At 40.7% G+C, this 17918-nt stretch overlaps 1 protein-coding gene across 1 annotated transcript in view; it reads right to left on the bottom strand.

Annotated features, from left to right (window-relative positions):
• Nucleotides 1-17918, bottom strand: part of TPH2 (tryptophan hydroxylase 2) — a 94300-nt gene that overhangs the window by 53030 nt on the left and 23352 nt on the right. Inside the window, exons 6-7 of the mRNA XM_005571552.5 lie at nucleotides 9863-10059; nucleotides 3122-3257 (exon numbers count right to left, since the gene is read on the bottom strand). Coding sequence (XP_005571609.3) covers nucleotides 3122-3257; nucleotides 9863-10059 — 333 coding nt within the window. The remainder of the gene's footprint in view (nucleotides 1-3121; nucleotides 3258-9862; nucleotides 10060-17918) is intronic.

Below are 17918 nucleotides of genomic sequence, written 5' to 3'. Positions count from 1 at the left end.
AACCCCATCTCTACTAAAAATACAAAAAATTAGCTGAGTATGGTGGTGCATGCCTGTAACCCCAGCTACTAAGGAGGCTAAGGTAGGAGAATTGCTTGAACCCGGGAGGCAGAGGTTGCAGTAAGCCAAGATTGCACCACTGCACGTGACAGAGTGAGATTCTGTCAAAAAAAAAAAAAATACAAATGATATGAAACCCACAAAAAATAAAGGGCTTGTAAAAACAACCCCAAGTTAGGGAATCCCAAGTTTCCATCCTCTGACTTAGTCTCCTCTTATCTGTGTAGTCATAGGAGACTTGGGAGGAAAATAATTACTCAAATCTATTGTGGGTGCTTTGTATTCACTTCTGAGCTTATCATCTTTATTTGTAACTACGAGAAACTTCTCCATCTGGAGGTTCCAGCCATAGGCACTTCACAGACACCATACCCTAAACCCATCCTCCTCTTCCCTCCCTCTTTCCTTTTCTCTTCCCTCCAAGCTTGATCCTCCTCCAATATTCTCAGTCATTATTAGAAATGACTTTCCACTCAGCATCCCAAACAAAAACCTTAGCATTACCTTAGGGGCCCTCCCCTCATCTCAATCCTATTGTAGTCACTGGATATTGTTACTTCCATCTCTATGGTGTTAAGAGGGCATCAAATAGGTGCTCTCTTGTACTATACCTCTGACCTCACCTAGCTCCACACCTTATGAACTATATTCCTTCATAGAATGTGAGCTCCCCAGCCGGTTTTCCATGTGGTTCATTCTCAACAATTCCCCAGTCCTTACCCCAGTCATTTTTCTCCAATACACATACCTGACTATGCCTAAGAACCTTGGATAGCTCCTTATTGCCTACAGAATAAAGTCCAAATGTCCTAGTTTGACAAATGGTCATTTATAACATGGCCTGAAGATACATTTCATCCCTACTACATAAACTGTACCCTGGCTATTCTGGTCTAACAAGCCTTGCACGTGTATGCCTCTTGCGTGTCTCCACAACTTTGCACTTGCTGTTTCTCCTGACTTGGAAAGCTTCCCCTTCACTCCCCACCCAGCCTTGTACAAAAATGAAATTTCTGCTCATCCTTCCAGACCCCCACACAGGTTATACGTTCTCTGAAAAGCCTTTCAGGACTGTGCCTTCCTCTGTGCTCTCCAGCACTTTGTACACACACTAATTATAACCCTAACCACACTATTTCCTAGTTATTTATGTTTCTATCTCTGCTGCCAGAATGTGAGCTGCTTTAAAAAAAAAAAAAAAAAAAAAAAAAAAGCTACTATATTTTATTTATCTCTGAATCCACTGCACCGCCCTGCTAGCATTGCACATAAATGTTTGCTGAATGAATTGGCCGAAAGTACTTTGGTAAAAATGCAACACAGTATCCTCTGTGGCTAACATCTCATTTCTTTGCCTCTCTCTCTCTCTGCATACCTATTGGCATGCTATCACAGGTCTCAGGAGGGCCAGTTATTCAATGGGAACTAACAAAGTGCCTTCTATTTGTAAACAGGGCCATTTGTAAACCCTCTGGGCTAGATTTAGAGATTGCCTTTCTAACTCTGACAATGCTTCTTTGAGCACTCACTCCACTGAAAGAAGCATTTCTTTTCCAAATGTCTGGGGTCCTATAAGTAACCTTTGTTTACCCTGAAAACACTTTCAGGGAAGCTGAAAAAAGCTTTAAAAAAAAAAAATGTAGTGACCCGACAGGGACCTACCTGGACAGTGAGCCTTATGCCAGCCTAGGAAGAGGAGGGGTGCTTCAGAGACTTGACTTATCCTTGCTCACTTCCACTACCATCAGCTACTTAACTGCTTGAACCTCAAAAGCTTCTCTGCTCCCCAGTGAAGACCATGGCAATCCATTAACCACAAGTGCATTCAAGTAAAGCAGCATCATAAACAAAGCGATACCCTGAGTGGCCTGAAGAACAGTGGGGTAAGATTAAAGCAAGGCACTCATTTTAATGGAGCCCAGGAAGGCAAAAGAACCCCAGAGCTCCCAGCCTCAGGGTCTCTGCTTTTGCTGTTCTCTCGGCCTGAAATTCTCCACCCCATCATATACACATTCAAGTCTTTGCTCAGATGTTGTTTACCAAGAAGCTGTACTGACCCAATCCAAAAAAACAGCACCCAGGACGCTCTGTCTCCTCCCCATGCTCTCTTTGTCTTCACAGCACTTATTAGCTCTTTATGGAAGCACTTACACCTGACACCATATTACCTATCTGTCTGTCTGTATGCTAACCATTGTCTTCACCATTCACCTGGAAGGGCAGGAATGCTGTCTCATTCCCAGACAATACAAGCATGTAGTTGTCTCCCAGTAAATACTTGTTACATATTTTAAAGCACTCAAAGAAATATGATACAGGGCATTTCACACTTGGAGACTGTGCAATCCCATGTGTGATTAGGCCAAATGATTAACATGTGGGTGTTCCCAGCTTACTCCTGCTTCCTACCCATGTCAGAGCAGTATAGCATCACCTCTTAGCTTCTCTCCCCACTCCCAGCTTACCCATTGTCCAGGAGAGAATGGATAAAAGCCCCAAAGGAAAACTGACAGAACCAGAGCAGAATCACAAACCTCATCTATATCTGGAGGTGACGGGCAGGACTAGAGAAGTGGTCAAGAAACTAAAATGGCAGGCAGAGCAAAGCACAGAGTTCTGAGTTTGGAGGTGATGAAAGAGATGAGAGGGGATTAGTAATGAGTTGCTATGGTGTGTGGACATGAACCTCCTTCACACGAAAGAGGCCTCCTAATGAGAGAGCCTCACATGTTCTGACCATGTGTTAGTGTCTACTTTACACTTCTGTGCCTTCTCTTCCCCATCAGAAATGGAGATCTGGCCAAGCAGATGGCTCAGTGTTGGGGTAAAGCTAGAGCAATGAGCCAGAGCTGGAATATCAGGAACCCTCACGGACCCAGCTGAGGAGTCTGAACCTTCAGTGAGCCCTTTTTTCTTTAGGTGAGTGATGTGACTCTCACTGACTCAAAGAAATTAGTTTGGAAGTAAAACAGGGCCTAAGTCATTTTCAAGTAAAGGGATCATTGACCACTTTGTGGTGTGGTGGTCTCTGTCCGGCCTGGGCTTTAATGTAGGTACTCACGGTTCCGGGGTGTAGAGGGGATCTGAGCCATGCCGGATGTACTGGGTACAGTGGAACACTCTGTAGGCCAGTCCTGCCAGAAAGTCTCGTGGGCTCAGGTATCCAGCCACCGGCCTCACGGTGAAGCCAGACCTTTCTAAAAAGGCAACAGAAAGAGCCAACTAAATATTAACCCAGAAAGACTTGAAGGCCCAAGCAGAAGCTTCTATGATTTATAAGGAAGATCCAGAAACAAAGTAATCAAGGTCATAAACCTCTTGACAACTGAATGACATATACTGTTAACAGCTATCATGTTTGGTGCTTCTGATGACTAAAATCACTCTCAAATGATGGTTTCCAGGAGAACAAGACATTCAAAAAAATGAAAAGAAGGGTGAAAAAAGTATTTAGAGATTTAAATTCAGAAGCCCAATTAGGATAAGAAATCTCAGAAATCAGGTGTTGTGTGGTTCCACATCAGCTGGTATCTTTCTAAGAGACCTTCCTAGGGATCTCTTCTGTGTGCATGTGTTCAGTGACACACAGCCAAGCACCCACTTCACTAGCATCTTCAAATCAGTTCACACTGAGGCTTTCTATTGCCCATACCCGCTAACTCCTTCATTCTATATTGTTTTCTTTGATGTTATATTAATTATCATGATTTAAAGAGGTACACCAAAGCCCTACATGCTCTATTGGTTTATGGTAAGAGGAAACAAAGTAAGAATACAATAAAGTCTATAAAACTGTCCTATACCACTAATTCAATTAGTTGTGAGTGTCCTCAGTCTAAGGGTTACATAAGGTTTTCTTCTCAGGAAGGCCCAGAAAACTTACAATAGAAGGGCTATTCTTTTTTTTTTTTTTTCTTTCCAAATACACATTTTATTAAATTGTTGTATAAAGTCATGCATTGCTTAATGATGGCGATACATTCTAGGAAATGCATTATTAGGTGATTTTGTTGTTGTGTAAATCTCATAGAGTGTACTTACAGAAACTTAGATGGTACAGCCTACTTCTAGGCTACAAATCGTTTCAACACATTACTATACTGAATACTGTAGGCAATTGTAACACATTAGTAAGTATTTGTATCTCTAAACATATCTAAACATAGAAAAGGTATGGTGAAAATACAGTATTATAATCTGATAAGATCACCACTATGCATATGGTCTATTGTTGACTGAAAAGTCTATATGTGGTACATGACTATTTTTAAATAGCTGCTTTATGCTCTGTTCTCTTCTCACAAGAGCAGTTCTATTTTTAATATAAATTGTATATATTTAAGATGTATAACTTTATGTTTTGATACATGCGTACAGTAAGTCCTCAACGTCGTCAAACGGTTCTTGGAAATTGCGTCTTTAAGTGAAATGACATAAAGCAGTGCCCAGAATAATATCATTTCCTTCAACATTGTACTGTCATAATGTTGATGAGGGGAAAAATTGGTTTTGTTATACATCGTTTCACTTTAAGCCACAGTTTTCAAGAACCTATCAATGACGTCAAGTGAGGACTTACTGCAATAACGAAATGATTACCACATTCAAGTTCATTAATATATCTTTCTTCTCATATAGTTATATGTGCACGTGTGTGTGTGTATGTGTCTGTGTGTGTGTGTGGTAAGAGCACATAAAATTTAGTAACAAATTTCCCTTATGTAATATGGTATTATTAACTATAGTCCTCATGCTATTCATTAAATCTCTGGATTACTGGGCACTGTGGCTCACACTTGTAATCCCAGCACTTTAGGAAGCCAAGGTGGGTGGATGGTATGGTTTGATGCCAGGAGTTCGAGACTAACCTGGGTAACATGGCAAAACTTCGTCTCTACTAAAAATAAAAAAATTAGCTGGCATAGGCAGCATGCACCTGTAGTCCCAGCTACTCGGGGAACACAGGCAAGGCACAAGAATTGCTTGAGCATAGGAGGTGGAGGTTGCAATTAGCGGAGCTTGCGCCACTGCACCCCAGCCTGGGCAGCAAACAAGACTCTGTCTAAAAAATAATAATTATAAAAAAAAGATCTCTAGACTTATTCATCCTATCTAACTGCAACTTTGTACTCTTTGACCAATATCTCCCCCACTTACCCCATCTCCTGCCCCTGGTAACCACTGTTCTATTCTTTGCTTCTGTGTATTTAACTTTTCCAAATTCCACATATGAGATAATGCAGTATTTTTCTTTCTGTGTCTGGCTTGTTTCACTTAGCATAATGTTCTGGAAGGCTATTCTTATCCCTGATTCTAGCATTGTAAAGGTTCCCATTCTGAAAACTTGAACTCATTAGGAGAGTACCACACAATGGTTGAAAATGATCTTAAGAGGCAAGAACCAACTAAGCTTATAAAACAGGCCCATCCTGGGATTTCTGGTACCTGCTGGAAATAACCTGTTCTCAGGCATCCTCAGACCCATAATTTGAACAGCACTATGCTCATTCCAAAAGCCTTCACTTTGGATTATTCCCTGGTGAATATCAAAAAGATAAGCGTATTTTCTTCTTTTTCCATATTACATCAATTAAGCCAGTATATCCCACATGTGGGACATATATAACAGTACACAGAGGAACATTTTTTATTTTAATAGTTACGTATTTTATTTTTATGTGAATTAAAAAATATATAAAACCATGACATCAAGAACTTTGAATCTGTAGATACCATTGCTTTAAAAGTTTCTGTTTTAAATAAATTAGGTATTTTAAAAGTGAGTCAATGAAATTATATAAGGACACCTATACTTAAATCATACTATCTACATGCCAGTGTGTGATACAAACTAGGCGATATATCCAGTTCACCAAGGGTTGTGGAAAACAGTAATAAAAGAAATAGCTAAGACTCTGCTATGCTTAATGTGTGTTAGGCACATTAGGCCTTTAAGGTATATCAATTAATTTCTCCTCCCAACCACCTTGTGAGGTAGATAAAATTACTATCTCCATTGACAGAGGAGGAAACAGAGACACAGAAAGGTTAAGGTGACTCTTCTAAGGTCACATAGCTAGGAAGGGGCAGAGTGGGAACTCAAGCCCTGACATTCTACATCCAGGGTCTATGGTCCAAGCCACTAGACCATACTGCCTCTCATAAGAATATTAATTGGGGGAGCAAATATGGCAATATTTATGAGGTGATATTCTAACTATTGGGGTTTGGGGAACAATGCAGTAAAAAACCATCTCCATATAAGGAGCTCTTGGTAAAGAGGTAACATGCATATAGCTCTGTGGGAAACAAAGAAGAACGAGACAGGAGAATACAGTCTAGTTAAACAACAACGTAAGGCATGATGTAATTAGGTGTTAATTAAGTGATACTGATCCGTAGTTCTCAATCTCTTTTCCTCAATAACAAACATAGTAGATGATGTTCACACATAACACAGAATGAAATCAGAGTGGGAGAGATCATGGTGGCTGCTACGATCAAGATTCATGAAGGAGGCAGGATTTGCTGTGAGTCCTGAAGAACAGGTAGAATTTGAGTAGGTGGAGAAGAGATGAAATTTTCTAGTAAGGAACAGAGTTTCAGCAAAGGTAAAGAGAGCCCACAGCAAGGGCAGAGGGTTTGTACAGGGCAGTTGCAGCAGGAAACTAACTTGGAAACCTGGGTCAGGGCCTCGGATCGAGGCTGAGCTGTTCAAACTTGAGCGTGTAAAACAGAGATCAGTAAACTATCACATGCAGGCCAAATCCAGCCCACTGCCTGTTTTTGCACACCCCGTAAGTGAGAATAGTTTTGTTTGTTAGTTTTGAGACAGAGTCTCACTCTATCACCCAGACTGGAGTGCAGTGGCACGATCTCGGCTCACTACAACTTCTGCCTCCCAAGTTCAAGCGATTCTCGTGCCTCAGCCCCACAACTAGCTGGGACTGCAGGCGTCCTGCAGACCCAGTAGCTGCGACTACAGAAAATACAAAAATTTTTGTATTTTCAGTAGAGACAGGGTTTCGCCATGTTGGCCAGGCTGGTCTCGAACTCCTGACCTCAAGTGATCCACCGGCCTTGGCCTCCCAAAGTGCTGGGATTACAGGCGTGAGCCACCACACCCAGCCAGTTTTTATATTTTTTAACAGACACATTTAAATGGCTATAAAAGTACCTATGTAATAGCCTTGATTTTGCCTCTTGGCCCAAAAAGCCTAAAATATTTACCATCTGGCCTTTTACAAAACAAGTTTGCCAGTCCCAGTGAAAACAAGAGGGAGCCAATGATAGTTTCTTTTTTTTTTTTTTTTTTTTTTTTTTTTTGAGACAGAGTCTCACTCTGTCGCCCAGGCTGGAGTGCAGTGGCGCCATCTCAGCTCACTGCAAGCTCCACCTCCCGGGTTCCCGCCATTCTCCTGCCTCAGGCTCCCGAGTAGCTGGAACTACAGGCACCCGCCACCTCGCCCGGCTAAATTTTTGTATTTTTTTAGTAGAGGTGGGGTTTCACCGTGTTAGCCAGGATGGTCTCGATCTCCTGACCTCGTGATCCGCCCATCTCGGCCTCCCAAAGTGCTGGGATTACAAGCTTGAGCCACCGCGCCCGGCTGCCAATGATAGTTTCTGAGCAGAGATGTCAGAAAAAAAGTAATGTTTTGGAAAGTAATGTTTATGGGCAGTGGAGAGTTAAGGGAAGAAAATATAGGCATCAAGGTTATAAAATGATGAGGACCTCAATTTGGGTGGTAGCAGTAGAATGGAAAGAAAAGGACAGATTTACCACATGTCATGAAGCCATAAGTGGCAACAGGGGGAGATTGTGGTAGGCTAAATAATGGCCCCCGAAGGATGCCTACATCTTAATCCCCTGAATCTGTGAGTATGTGACCTTACATGGCAAAAGAGACTTTGCAGATGTTATTAACTTAAGGATCTTGAGATGGAGAGGCTGTCCTAGATTATTTGAGTGGGGCCCATATAATTATAGGAGTCCTTATAAGAGGGAGGCAGGAGGGTCAGAGTCAGAGAAGGAGATGTGACAATGGAAGCAAGAGGTTGGAGTGATGGAAAGGTGAATCCATGAGCCAAGGAGTGCAGGAGGACTCTAGAAGCTGGGAAAGGCCAGGGCACGGAAGCCACCAGAAGGAATGAGCCCTGTCAACACTCTGATTTTAGACTTCTGAGCTCCCGAACTGTGAGATAACTTGTGTTGTTTTAAGTCACAAAGTTTGTGGTAATGTGTTACAGCTATAATTGGACTCTAACACAAAGAAGGACTGAGTATGGGATTGGGGGATCAGGTGGGTAGGAATTCAGAGGAGTCCTTATAGGCAAGCCTGAAGAGTGCAGAGAAAACAGTACTGATAGAAACTGGGAAGACAAGCAAGAAAGCAAGTTCCAGGAAAGAGAGCAGGCAATGAAGTTTTTGCTTTTGGAACTATAGCACTTGAAAGAAGAGAGAGAAAAGGGCAGAGAATCCAAGGACTTAAGCACAAGGAAAAACAGAGGAGGAAGCGGGACCACCATGAAACTTTGCCTCTTCCCCCAACCCCTCACAAGCCTATTTCCTAGCTGTTGTTCCAAGGAGGTGTTGTCAGTGAAGGGATCCACGAGAGTGTGAAATGATGTCACTGTATGACTCACTGGGTTCACTAGTGTAACATCCGCAACAAGTACAATCCCTGACACACAAATTATAACATAAAGTATTGATCAATTGGTTAATTGATTGACTAGTTTTGTTACCAGAAAGGGGTCCCATTCCAGACCCCAAGGGAAGATTCTTGGATCTCACGCAAAGAATTGAAAGTGAGTCCATAGAGTAAAGTGAAAGCAAGTTTATTAAGAAACTAAAGGAATAAAAGAATGACTACTCCATAGGCAGAGCTGTGGAATGGATCACTGGTTGCCCATTTTTATGGTTATTTCTTGATTATATGCTAAACAAGGAGTGGATTATTCATGAGTTTTCCAGGAAAGAGGTGGGCAATTCCCAGAACGGAGGGTTCCTCCCCTTTTTAGGCTATCTAGGATAATTTCTCAACATTGCCATGGCATCTGTAAACTGTCATGGCACTGGCGGGAGTGTCTTTTAGCACGCCAATGCCTTGTGATTAGTGTTTAACGAGTAGTGAGAATGACCAGAGGTCTCTCTCATCGTCATCTTGGTTTAGGTGGGTTTTGGCTGGCTTCTTGACTGCAACCTGTTTTATCAGCAAGGTCTTTATGACCTGTATCTTGTGCTGACCTCCTGTCTCACCCTGTGACTTAGAATGCCTTAACCTCCTGAGAATGCAGCCCAGGGGGTCTCAGCCTTATTTTACCCAGCCCGTATTCAAGATGGAGTTGCTCTGGTCCAAACGCCTCTGATAGTTGCCTGATTTCCCCCAGAGGAAAGTCACTAATATTCAACATTATCCATAAGATTTCATCATTCAGCACATAATTTTTAACAATGCAAAAAAAAAAGGCACCTTTGGAGGTCATTTCATACTCATATAGCCCAGCATATCAGCTCCTGGATCAGAAAAAGCTCAGAGCTGAACTTGTAAATATCCTTTGGGCCTTAACATTTACAGCAGCCAGCCACAAAGAGGCTTCAGCAAGCCCCAGAGCTGCAAAAGCAGCTGAGTCCCTGCTCTGCTTCCCACAGGTGGTCACAGCTAATTGTTGGCTCAAAGCCAACTATTTTTTTAAATCACTATTTTTCCTCTTTTGGAAAAAGAGCCATTGCTACAACCTGTGTCCTTGGAAGGCAATTGAGGATATTGACTAATAAGAGACAGCCTGTGTGAAATCTTACCTTTCAGAAACACGGAGACATCTTCGAGTTGAGGCACATTGTCCTCTCTGTAGCCACAGTATTTAGTCAGCAGAGGGAAGTTTTTCAAATACTCTCGGCAAGCATGAGTGGGATAGAGTTTGGAGAGCTCCCGGAATACAACGCCCCAAGTTTTAGTTTCTTCTTCAGTATACTCCACCCTGGGAATGGGCTGACCACTAGGCAGGAGAGAAGAAAACGAAATGAATCTAGCTTCGAATCACTGAGTTAAGTATTTTCTCACCTCAATACCTATTGCAAGTCAGACCCTGACAAAGTGGAGCACGTGAGCGTCTGAAAGGATCCCATTAGGCATTATTTTTTAAAGCAAATGCTAACCTTCTAACGTTGTGCATGTGTATTTGAATTTCCATATAAATTATTTTTTAATCAAGTTATATCTTCACACATCCTTAGAAAAATGTGGTAAGATTTATATTCTTAAACTGAGGTCAGTAACAAGTAATAGTTCTGGGTTGGAAGGAACTGGTTTAGGTACAAAACTATTCTCTGAGAGCATTTTCTGCAAACACCTGACAACAGTAACAAATAAATGTTTTGTCTCTTAAAAATAAAATTGCTTTATGGGTTCTCTCTGTCCCTTGCCCAGACTCACCCCAATCTTCAAGTGTGTAATTTTGAGATTATTTGTTCAATGTCCAAAATGTCTGAGAGATACTGAAAGACTATGCTGAATTTAAAAATGAAAGTTTTGCAAACCAAAAAATAAGGAGCATTCACTGCAGGTCATGCTGAAGGATACATACATTAAGCCCCTCAATTTAGAATGAGGTCAGCAAACTTTTTCTATAAAGAGCCAAAAAGTAAATATTTTAGGCTTGTGGGTCACATAGTCTCTGTCACAACTGTTCGATTCTGCCACTATGTCTCAAAAGCAACCATACACAATAACAAATGGATGTAGGTGTATTTTAACAAAACTTTTTTTTATTTGGCCCATAAACTGTAGAGTGCTGATGACTGGTTTAGAATATTGAGACATTGTGCTGGACTGAAGTGGTCACAGAGAGCTTCCTGGAGGAGGCACAACTTGAGCTGACACTTTTTGGCCAGGTAGGACCTGCAGGTTCTGATAAAAAGAAAGTCAGGAGAAACTGGTGCTCTAATATAATAGCAGCCAGCAGCCACAGACAAGGAACATACCTTGTGATGCAACCAGGGATGAAGAGAATACAAACATGTGCTTTTGTAAGCTATTGCTTGAGGGACTTGAATCTGAATTTAGCCTCTGATTAAGACACCTATTCTGAAACTCAATTAGGATTTGAGAAACCCTCTCTTGACATACTCAACAGCCACCTGCAGCACGCCCTCACTTCCCACCCCGGCCATGCATCAGAAATTCTGCCTCCGCAATTAGCAAATATACACGTACAACATATGGAAGCCCAAACATATACACATAAAACTAGGATTTGTGCCCCTGCAATCTACAAATCCAGCCTATAGCAGGCGGTCACCACAGGAACCCCTGCACAGACAGCAACTGTCACTCAGGGTTGCTGCAGTGAGGGGGGCATCTTCAATGAGCTGGAATGGTTCAGGAGCAGCCCGAGGTAGAGAAAAATGAGACAGAGGATGATAACAGGAATAGGCTATCAAACAGATCCCTAGCTGCCTTCCTCCTCCCCAGCCCTCTACCTACTTCAGTGTTCTCGGCAAAATACTTTCTGTTTAAAGTTTGGATCCAAATGGAGTTTCTCCTGCCCCCAAATTATTTTTGTTTAAAAAAAATTAATTGCAGTACATGAGGGATGAGTGAATAACACATACTGAAGAAAAAAACAGAAATTCACATTTACTTTCTCTAAATACCAAGACTAGGTCTTCCACAAACCAAATTAGAACAAGATTAGCCTTGGTTAAATTTGGCTGTTGATAACAAATAAAAAATTATAACCTGGCAAATATTTTCTGGGAAGATCAAGGCTTCTAAGACCTCGCACCTGTGACGAATGTAGAATGAAAGCTTGAAATGAAAAGACAAAAATAGAAAAGATGGAAGGAAATAAGTAATAAATGGTCTGCCTCTGGTTCCAGAAAATTCAACTAACTCTATTTGAGTTGGGTAAGCCAGTAAACCTAAAAAGGGCTGTGTATGATCAGAAGGTAGGAAAGCAATGAGGCTGGGACAATAAAGGAAATAACAAAAAGCCATTTGAGAAGAATCGTTAGGTCAAACTTTTCCCTTCAGTATCAATCTGCAAACATGCAGCATTTCAGAGGGGAGCTGAATATTCAAGAGGCAGAAAGAGATCACGTGTAAATTAGGATAGGAAGAAAGAGTTCCATAGGTCTGTTACTTAATAATGAATTTCCAGCCTCACAGTCTTGGAAATATGAGTGGTCGTGTGTGTTGTCAACTGTTCTGTCTGTCTGTCCTGGATAACTTGTCCTGCTCTTTGAGTTAAAAGTTGGTGCAATGTACTGCTGCTACCCTAAACCCAAGTAAGAAGTAAGTCTGCCTCTGGTCATATCAACAGATTTCTCGTACCACTCTAACCCCACACCCCAGGTAATTCTTTAAGGTAAATATTTAAAAATCAATTTGATCACAAAGTAAATACTAGTTTTATCTACTTCATTTCTATTGAAAATATCCAAAATACAGAAAAAAATAAGAAATTTTCCATTTTTCTGTGTAGTTAATATAAGCATACAGTAATGCTGATATTTGAGAGCTTACTATGTGCCAGGCATATGTTTAAGGTTAAGTGTTTTTATATGAATTAACCCATTTGATTCTCACAATTCCATGAGGTAGATACTGTTATTATCTCCATTTTATGGATGAGGAAAGTGAGGCTCAGAGAAATTAAGCTGCTTGTCTAAAATCATGGATTCAGGCTTAAAACATAGTCAGTCTAGCTGAAGACTGGCTGTAATCTTAATGGATTAGTATACACAAATTAAATGAAAAATTGTACTCCAGACTGATGGAGTAAAATTGATTTTTTTCACATCCCAACTTATTTTTCACATACCAAACTAAAATAAAGTTTTTGGTGTATATATTCCTATGTAGAAAATTTCATATACAATCATATGTCATCATGATACTAGGATATATTTGTGGATCACAAAGAGTACTTTCATCTTTATTCACTTATTTAAACTTCTCAGTAAGACTGTGAGGTTTTTTCTGGCTCCTCAACAAAATAAACATGTGTTTGGGGCACCAGGAATGCAGGGCACCCACATTTTTTTAGGACTTTGAAATTTGACATTTGGGAAAAAAATCATGGTCATGGGGAAAATGAGAATGTGTTGTATTTCTTTGAATTTGTTATGGGTTAGTGGGTTTTTTGTAAATCATGTAAGAGAGGGGTACCCTGGTCTTTTCAGGGCCTTCGATATATACTTAGGTGTCATCATGCATCTTTCTGTGGGCACATGTTGTAATGTGTATATAACAGAAGTCATATTCCAGCATCCTACAACTCTGCTCTGGTCGAAAACTAAAGTTACGTAAGGACTCCACATCCTACAGAAATTCCCCAGCAGCTGAAGCCAACCATCTCCTTACAGGGCTTGGTGAGAGGCAGCTCAAATTGTCCTACCACCAACAAACTCCTCCTGTACTCACCTGTGCCACACTCTCACCAGACCTCATCCACCAGTGTACTAGGGAATCAGAAATGCTCAGCATTGTGAAGAGGTCCGTGTTTGAGGGAAAGGGCACTTTCTTTCCTCCTCTCAAAGTCAAGACAGCAGGCTGCTCCCTGAGAGCGCACCTGTGAGAAGTGGAGTAGGGCACTTTCTTTCCCAACTGGACCCTTACTGGGCAGCAGGATCCAGGCCCCCAGGTGCTGCCACCACTGCAGAGCAGGGGACTGACAGTCCCTGGGAGAGTGTCTGGAGGCCTGGGAGGATGGTGTACCATGGGGAGCCTAAACATATGTTCTCTGAAATCTCAGGTTCATGTGAACGTTAAGTCTAATGCCCAGCAAAATCTAGACATTCATGTGAGACCCAATGCGGTGTGCCTGCGAGAAAGACGGTAAAGTCCCACACCATCCAGTTCTGCTCAGTTCTCAGGAGGCAGAAGACACCACAGTGGTCCCATCACCGTCATGAAGAAGCTCTGAGGGCTGCCCCAGCTATGGTATGTCACTGACAAGGCCAGGGGAGGCAGAGCACACTTCTGCAGCTGTGGAGGTGGGGGAATGGTCTCACTCAAGAAAACTATGAATAACACCATTTCAGCAGAGAACACTCTATCAAAAAGGATTTGTCAGAACCAGGGTGAGTGTGGCCTGAGACCTACTCACACTGACATTCCAGCAAGCATGTAAAAGGGCCTCAGCCTCCTCCCTCCCTCCTCGCAGCCCCCAACTCTAGAAGAAATAGGTCCTAGAGAAGGGAAGGCAAAGTGTCTCAGAACCAGAGAATCCCAAAAAAACACATGCACATCCACACATTCACTCCAAATAACTGCAGGAGAGGGAGGATATACTTTGAATCAAGTTTGAGATTAATATGTTTTAAATGAACAAGACCAGGTCTTAAATACCCAAACGAGACATTACTGATAATTGAAAATGACAGGAAATTAGATGTTGCTAAGGAACTTGCTTCCCAGCAGGAAAATAGAATTCAACCCAATACAGTTGAAAGTAAAGAGTGGGAAAAATAAAACCATTTTGTGTTGCTACAAGATGATACTCCTCAACAGACTAATTATATGTAAATATTATAATTGGATATCTAGAGAGTCTCCTGCATTTTTATGGAGTTAGTTGGGATTACAGTATTCTCAACAACCACCAAAATTATAATTTACAGGTTCTTAATTTACTGGAGAAAAACAAATGGGACTTTCAGTAGTCTCCATTCACTGTAGATTCTGCCCTCTTATCAAAGAAAGGCAAACTAAGATTGTATGAGCATTGATACGGAACCAGCGTTCAGAGACAACAGTACTAGAAAGAAGCTAAAATGGTCACCATGGGGATGTCAACTTGAAAACAGGGAAAACTCCCTGGTGGATTATGTTACTCAGAGATGACTAAGAACTTTCTTTGAAAATATTGAAGGCTGTGGGAGGCATCTGTCTCCCTGTATGGTTAAACTCCACTCTTCCTAGAGACAGGGAGGTGATTCTGAAAAACCAGCTTTGTGCCTACAGAGAAGAGGGAGTGGAAAATGCATAGACAAATCTAGTTGAGGGCAGGTATAGATGTAGTTATTCTGTGTGAGTCCGGAGCTTGTTAGACCAAAGTTGTTTAACAAACACTTAGAAATCCAGGGACATATACCCCACTGAGACTGAAATTGTGGAAGTTCTACAGCCAGATGAATAAGCAACAATGCTTTCATTTTATTTAACTGTTGTTTGATCTTCTCCTTCTCCTCCATCAGGTCCAACAGCAAGCTATGTTTCTTACACATTTTTTTAAATTAGGAGAATTGGAAAATACTCGATTGTGATGTTATATCCTGGCTGCCTCCTAGAATCCTTGCTGCTAGAATTCCTAATATGAGATGCAGTTTCTCAGCTTGTGTTATCTTTAGAGGAACTTCAGTGTGAGGAAGCAATTCACTTATTCACTTGAGGAAGATGTGACAGGCTGCAATTGATAGTATTTACATCAGGATGGCAAGACTGTCTGAAACACAGCACCAATTGTGTTATTTGAAAAGAGCTGGATTTTCTCAGTGGCAAGGACCAAACAGAGCAGAAGATAACAGAGAATTGAGTAAGGGAATGGGAAAATCTGATAGAAACAGTTAAGAATGAACTCATTTACTATTTTATTTCATTACATGTTCCTTAGGGCAGGAAATGCCTCACTTATTCAAGAGATGTTTATCTGCCTGGAATAGACTGTTTCTCTCATCTTTTCTTTCTTTCCCCACCTTTGGTGTTTCTGTCTTGATTGACATTTCTACCTGAGGGTTGCAGAAAACAAATAAGAAGAGATTAAATGCATCAACTTTGGAACTCATTAGCAATTAGCGCTCCTCAGCACGTTCTGCACTTGTATCCCAGAACTTAAAGTATAATAAAATATATATGTAATTTTACTGTGTGTAAACTATACCTTAATTTCTAAAATGTAATTTATGGTGTTGAATCAATAAAACCACAGAATCCTTTAAAAAAAAAAAAAAGATTTAGACAGAGCCTTTGAAGAAAGGTACTGCGTGTTCTCACTTGTAAGTGGGAGCTAAATGATAAGAACTTATGAACACAAAGCAGGAAACCACAGACACTGGGGTCTCCTGAGGGTGGAGGGTGAGAGGAGGGCTAGGAGCAGAAAAGGAAACTATTGGGTACTAGGCTTCACACCTGGGTGATGAAATAATATGTACAACAAAACCCCATGACACGTGTTTACCTATATAACAAACATGTACCCCTAAACCTAAACTAAAAGTAAAAAAAAAAAAGAATTCATCATCACAAAATTTATAATTAATTGTTATCAAGCATTTGTTGCACGTCTCACAACTGAGATGTCACACCAGGTGTGTAGAGATTTCAATCAGTAATTGATGACTCTCACTTTTAGCCAGTGACCATAGTGTTGCCTAGTACTACATTAGTTGGTACCACCTTCACGAAATAGTATCACCTGCATCCAGGTGTCTACAGAGTACAGCCAAATACTGAATGAGTATTCAAGAAGATTGCTTATGCCTCTGAGACTGGAAAAATATTGCCAGAATATATATATATATTCTGCATCAACTAAAAATACAAAAATACTAAAAATACTAAAATTAACTGGGCATGGTGGTGTGTGCCTGTAATTCCAGCTACTAGAGAGGCTGAGGCAGGAGAATCGCTTGAACCCAGGAGGTGGAGGTTGTAGTGAGCTAAGATCACGCCGCTGCAACGCAGCCTGGACGACAGAGACTCTGTCTCAAAGCAAAACAACTACATATATATACATACACACACACACACACACATATATATATTCTGAATATTGCCAGAATACTATATATACTAATATATAATATATAATAAGCATATATACTAATATATATGTGTATATATATGCCCAGAATATTGCCAGTATGTATGTGTGTATATATACACACACACATATATATAAAATCCCATTCCATTATCTTCCATTGATTTGCTTTCCCAGGTTTTGAATGAAACTGAGATATATGTGGTTGTTTGGGTATTTTGTGACTCCTGCATAAACACCAGTTGTTGATGCTTTAATTTCTCTGAAATGGTTTCTCCTTTTTGCTTTTTGGGCTTGGTGGGTTTCAACAAGAATTCTCAGCATTTCAAATATGCTGAGATTTCTGTAAAGAGAAGAATAATTTTTTAAAAACCCAAGTCACTTAATTCAAGTGGTCTTGTTTTCAACCTGTGTGTGGTACCACCTGTGTCAAATGCAAGTTGCTAAGCAGATTTTTTTTCTTTTCTTTTCTTTTCTTTTTTTTTTTTTTTTTTTTTTTGAGACAGAGTCTCATCCTGTCACCCAGTGGCACTATCTCGGCTCACTGCAACTTCTGCCTCTCAGGTTCAAGCAATTCCTCTGCCTCAGCTTCCTGAGTAGCTGACACTATAGGCGCATGCCACCATTCCTGGCTAATTTTTGTATTTTTAGTAGAGACAGGGTTTCACCATATCGGCCAGGCTGGTCTTGAACTCCTGACCTCGTGATCCACCCACCTCAGCTTCCCAAAGAGCTGGGATTACAGGTGTGAGCCATCGTACCTGGCCACTAAGCAGATACTTTAAAAAAGAAAACATGTGGTCTCTTGGGCAGTACATATATATACACATACACTAATACATAGTATTAGTATATATAATATATATATGGTTATATATATGATATGTATAATATATAAAATAATCATATATATTATATATATACACACACACACACTAAATGGAGTTAATGATGAATTCTAATTAAGGGTTAACCAGAAAACAAATGTAATTTTTATTTACTGACTTCCAAGAATTCGTAAGAAAAGTCTGGGAATCCTGCATTTGATAAATTAGACTTCAGAATTCAGACCATAAAGGACACTCAATAAA

This window comes from Macaca fascicularis, chromosome 11, assembly GCF_037993035.2.
Source record: "Macaca fascicularis isolate 582-1 chromosome 11, T2T-MFA8v1.1".
In the NCBI taxonomy this organism is placed as follows: domain Eukaryota; kingdom Metazoa; phylum Chordata; class Mammalia; order Primates; family Cercopithecidae; genus Macaca; species Macaca fascicularis.
This window is presented reverse-complemented; position numbering and strand designations above follow the sequence as displayed.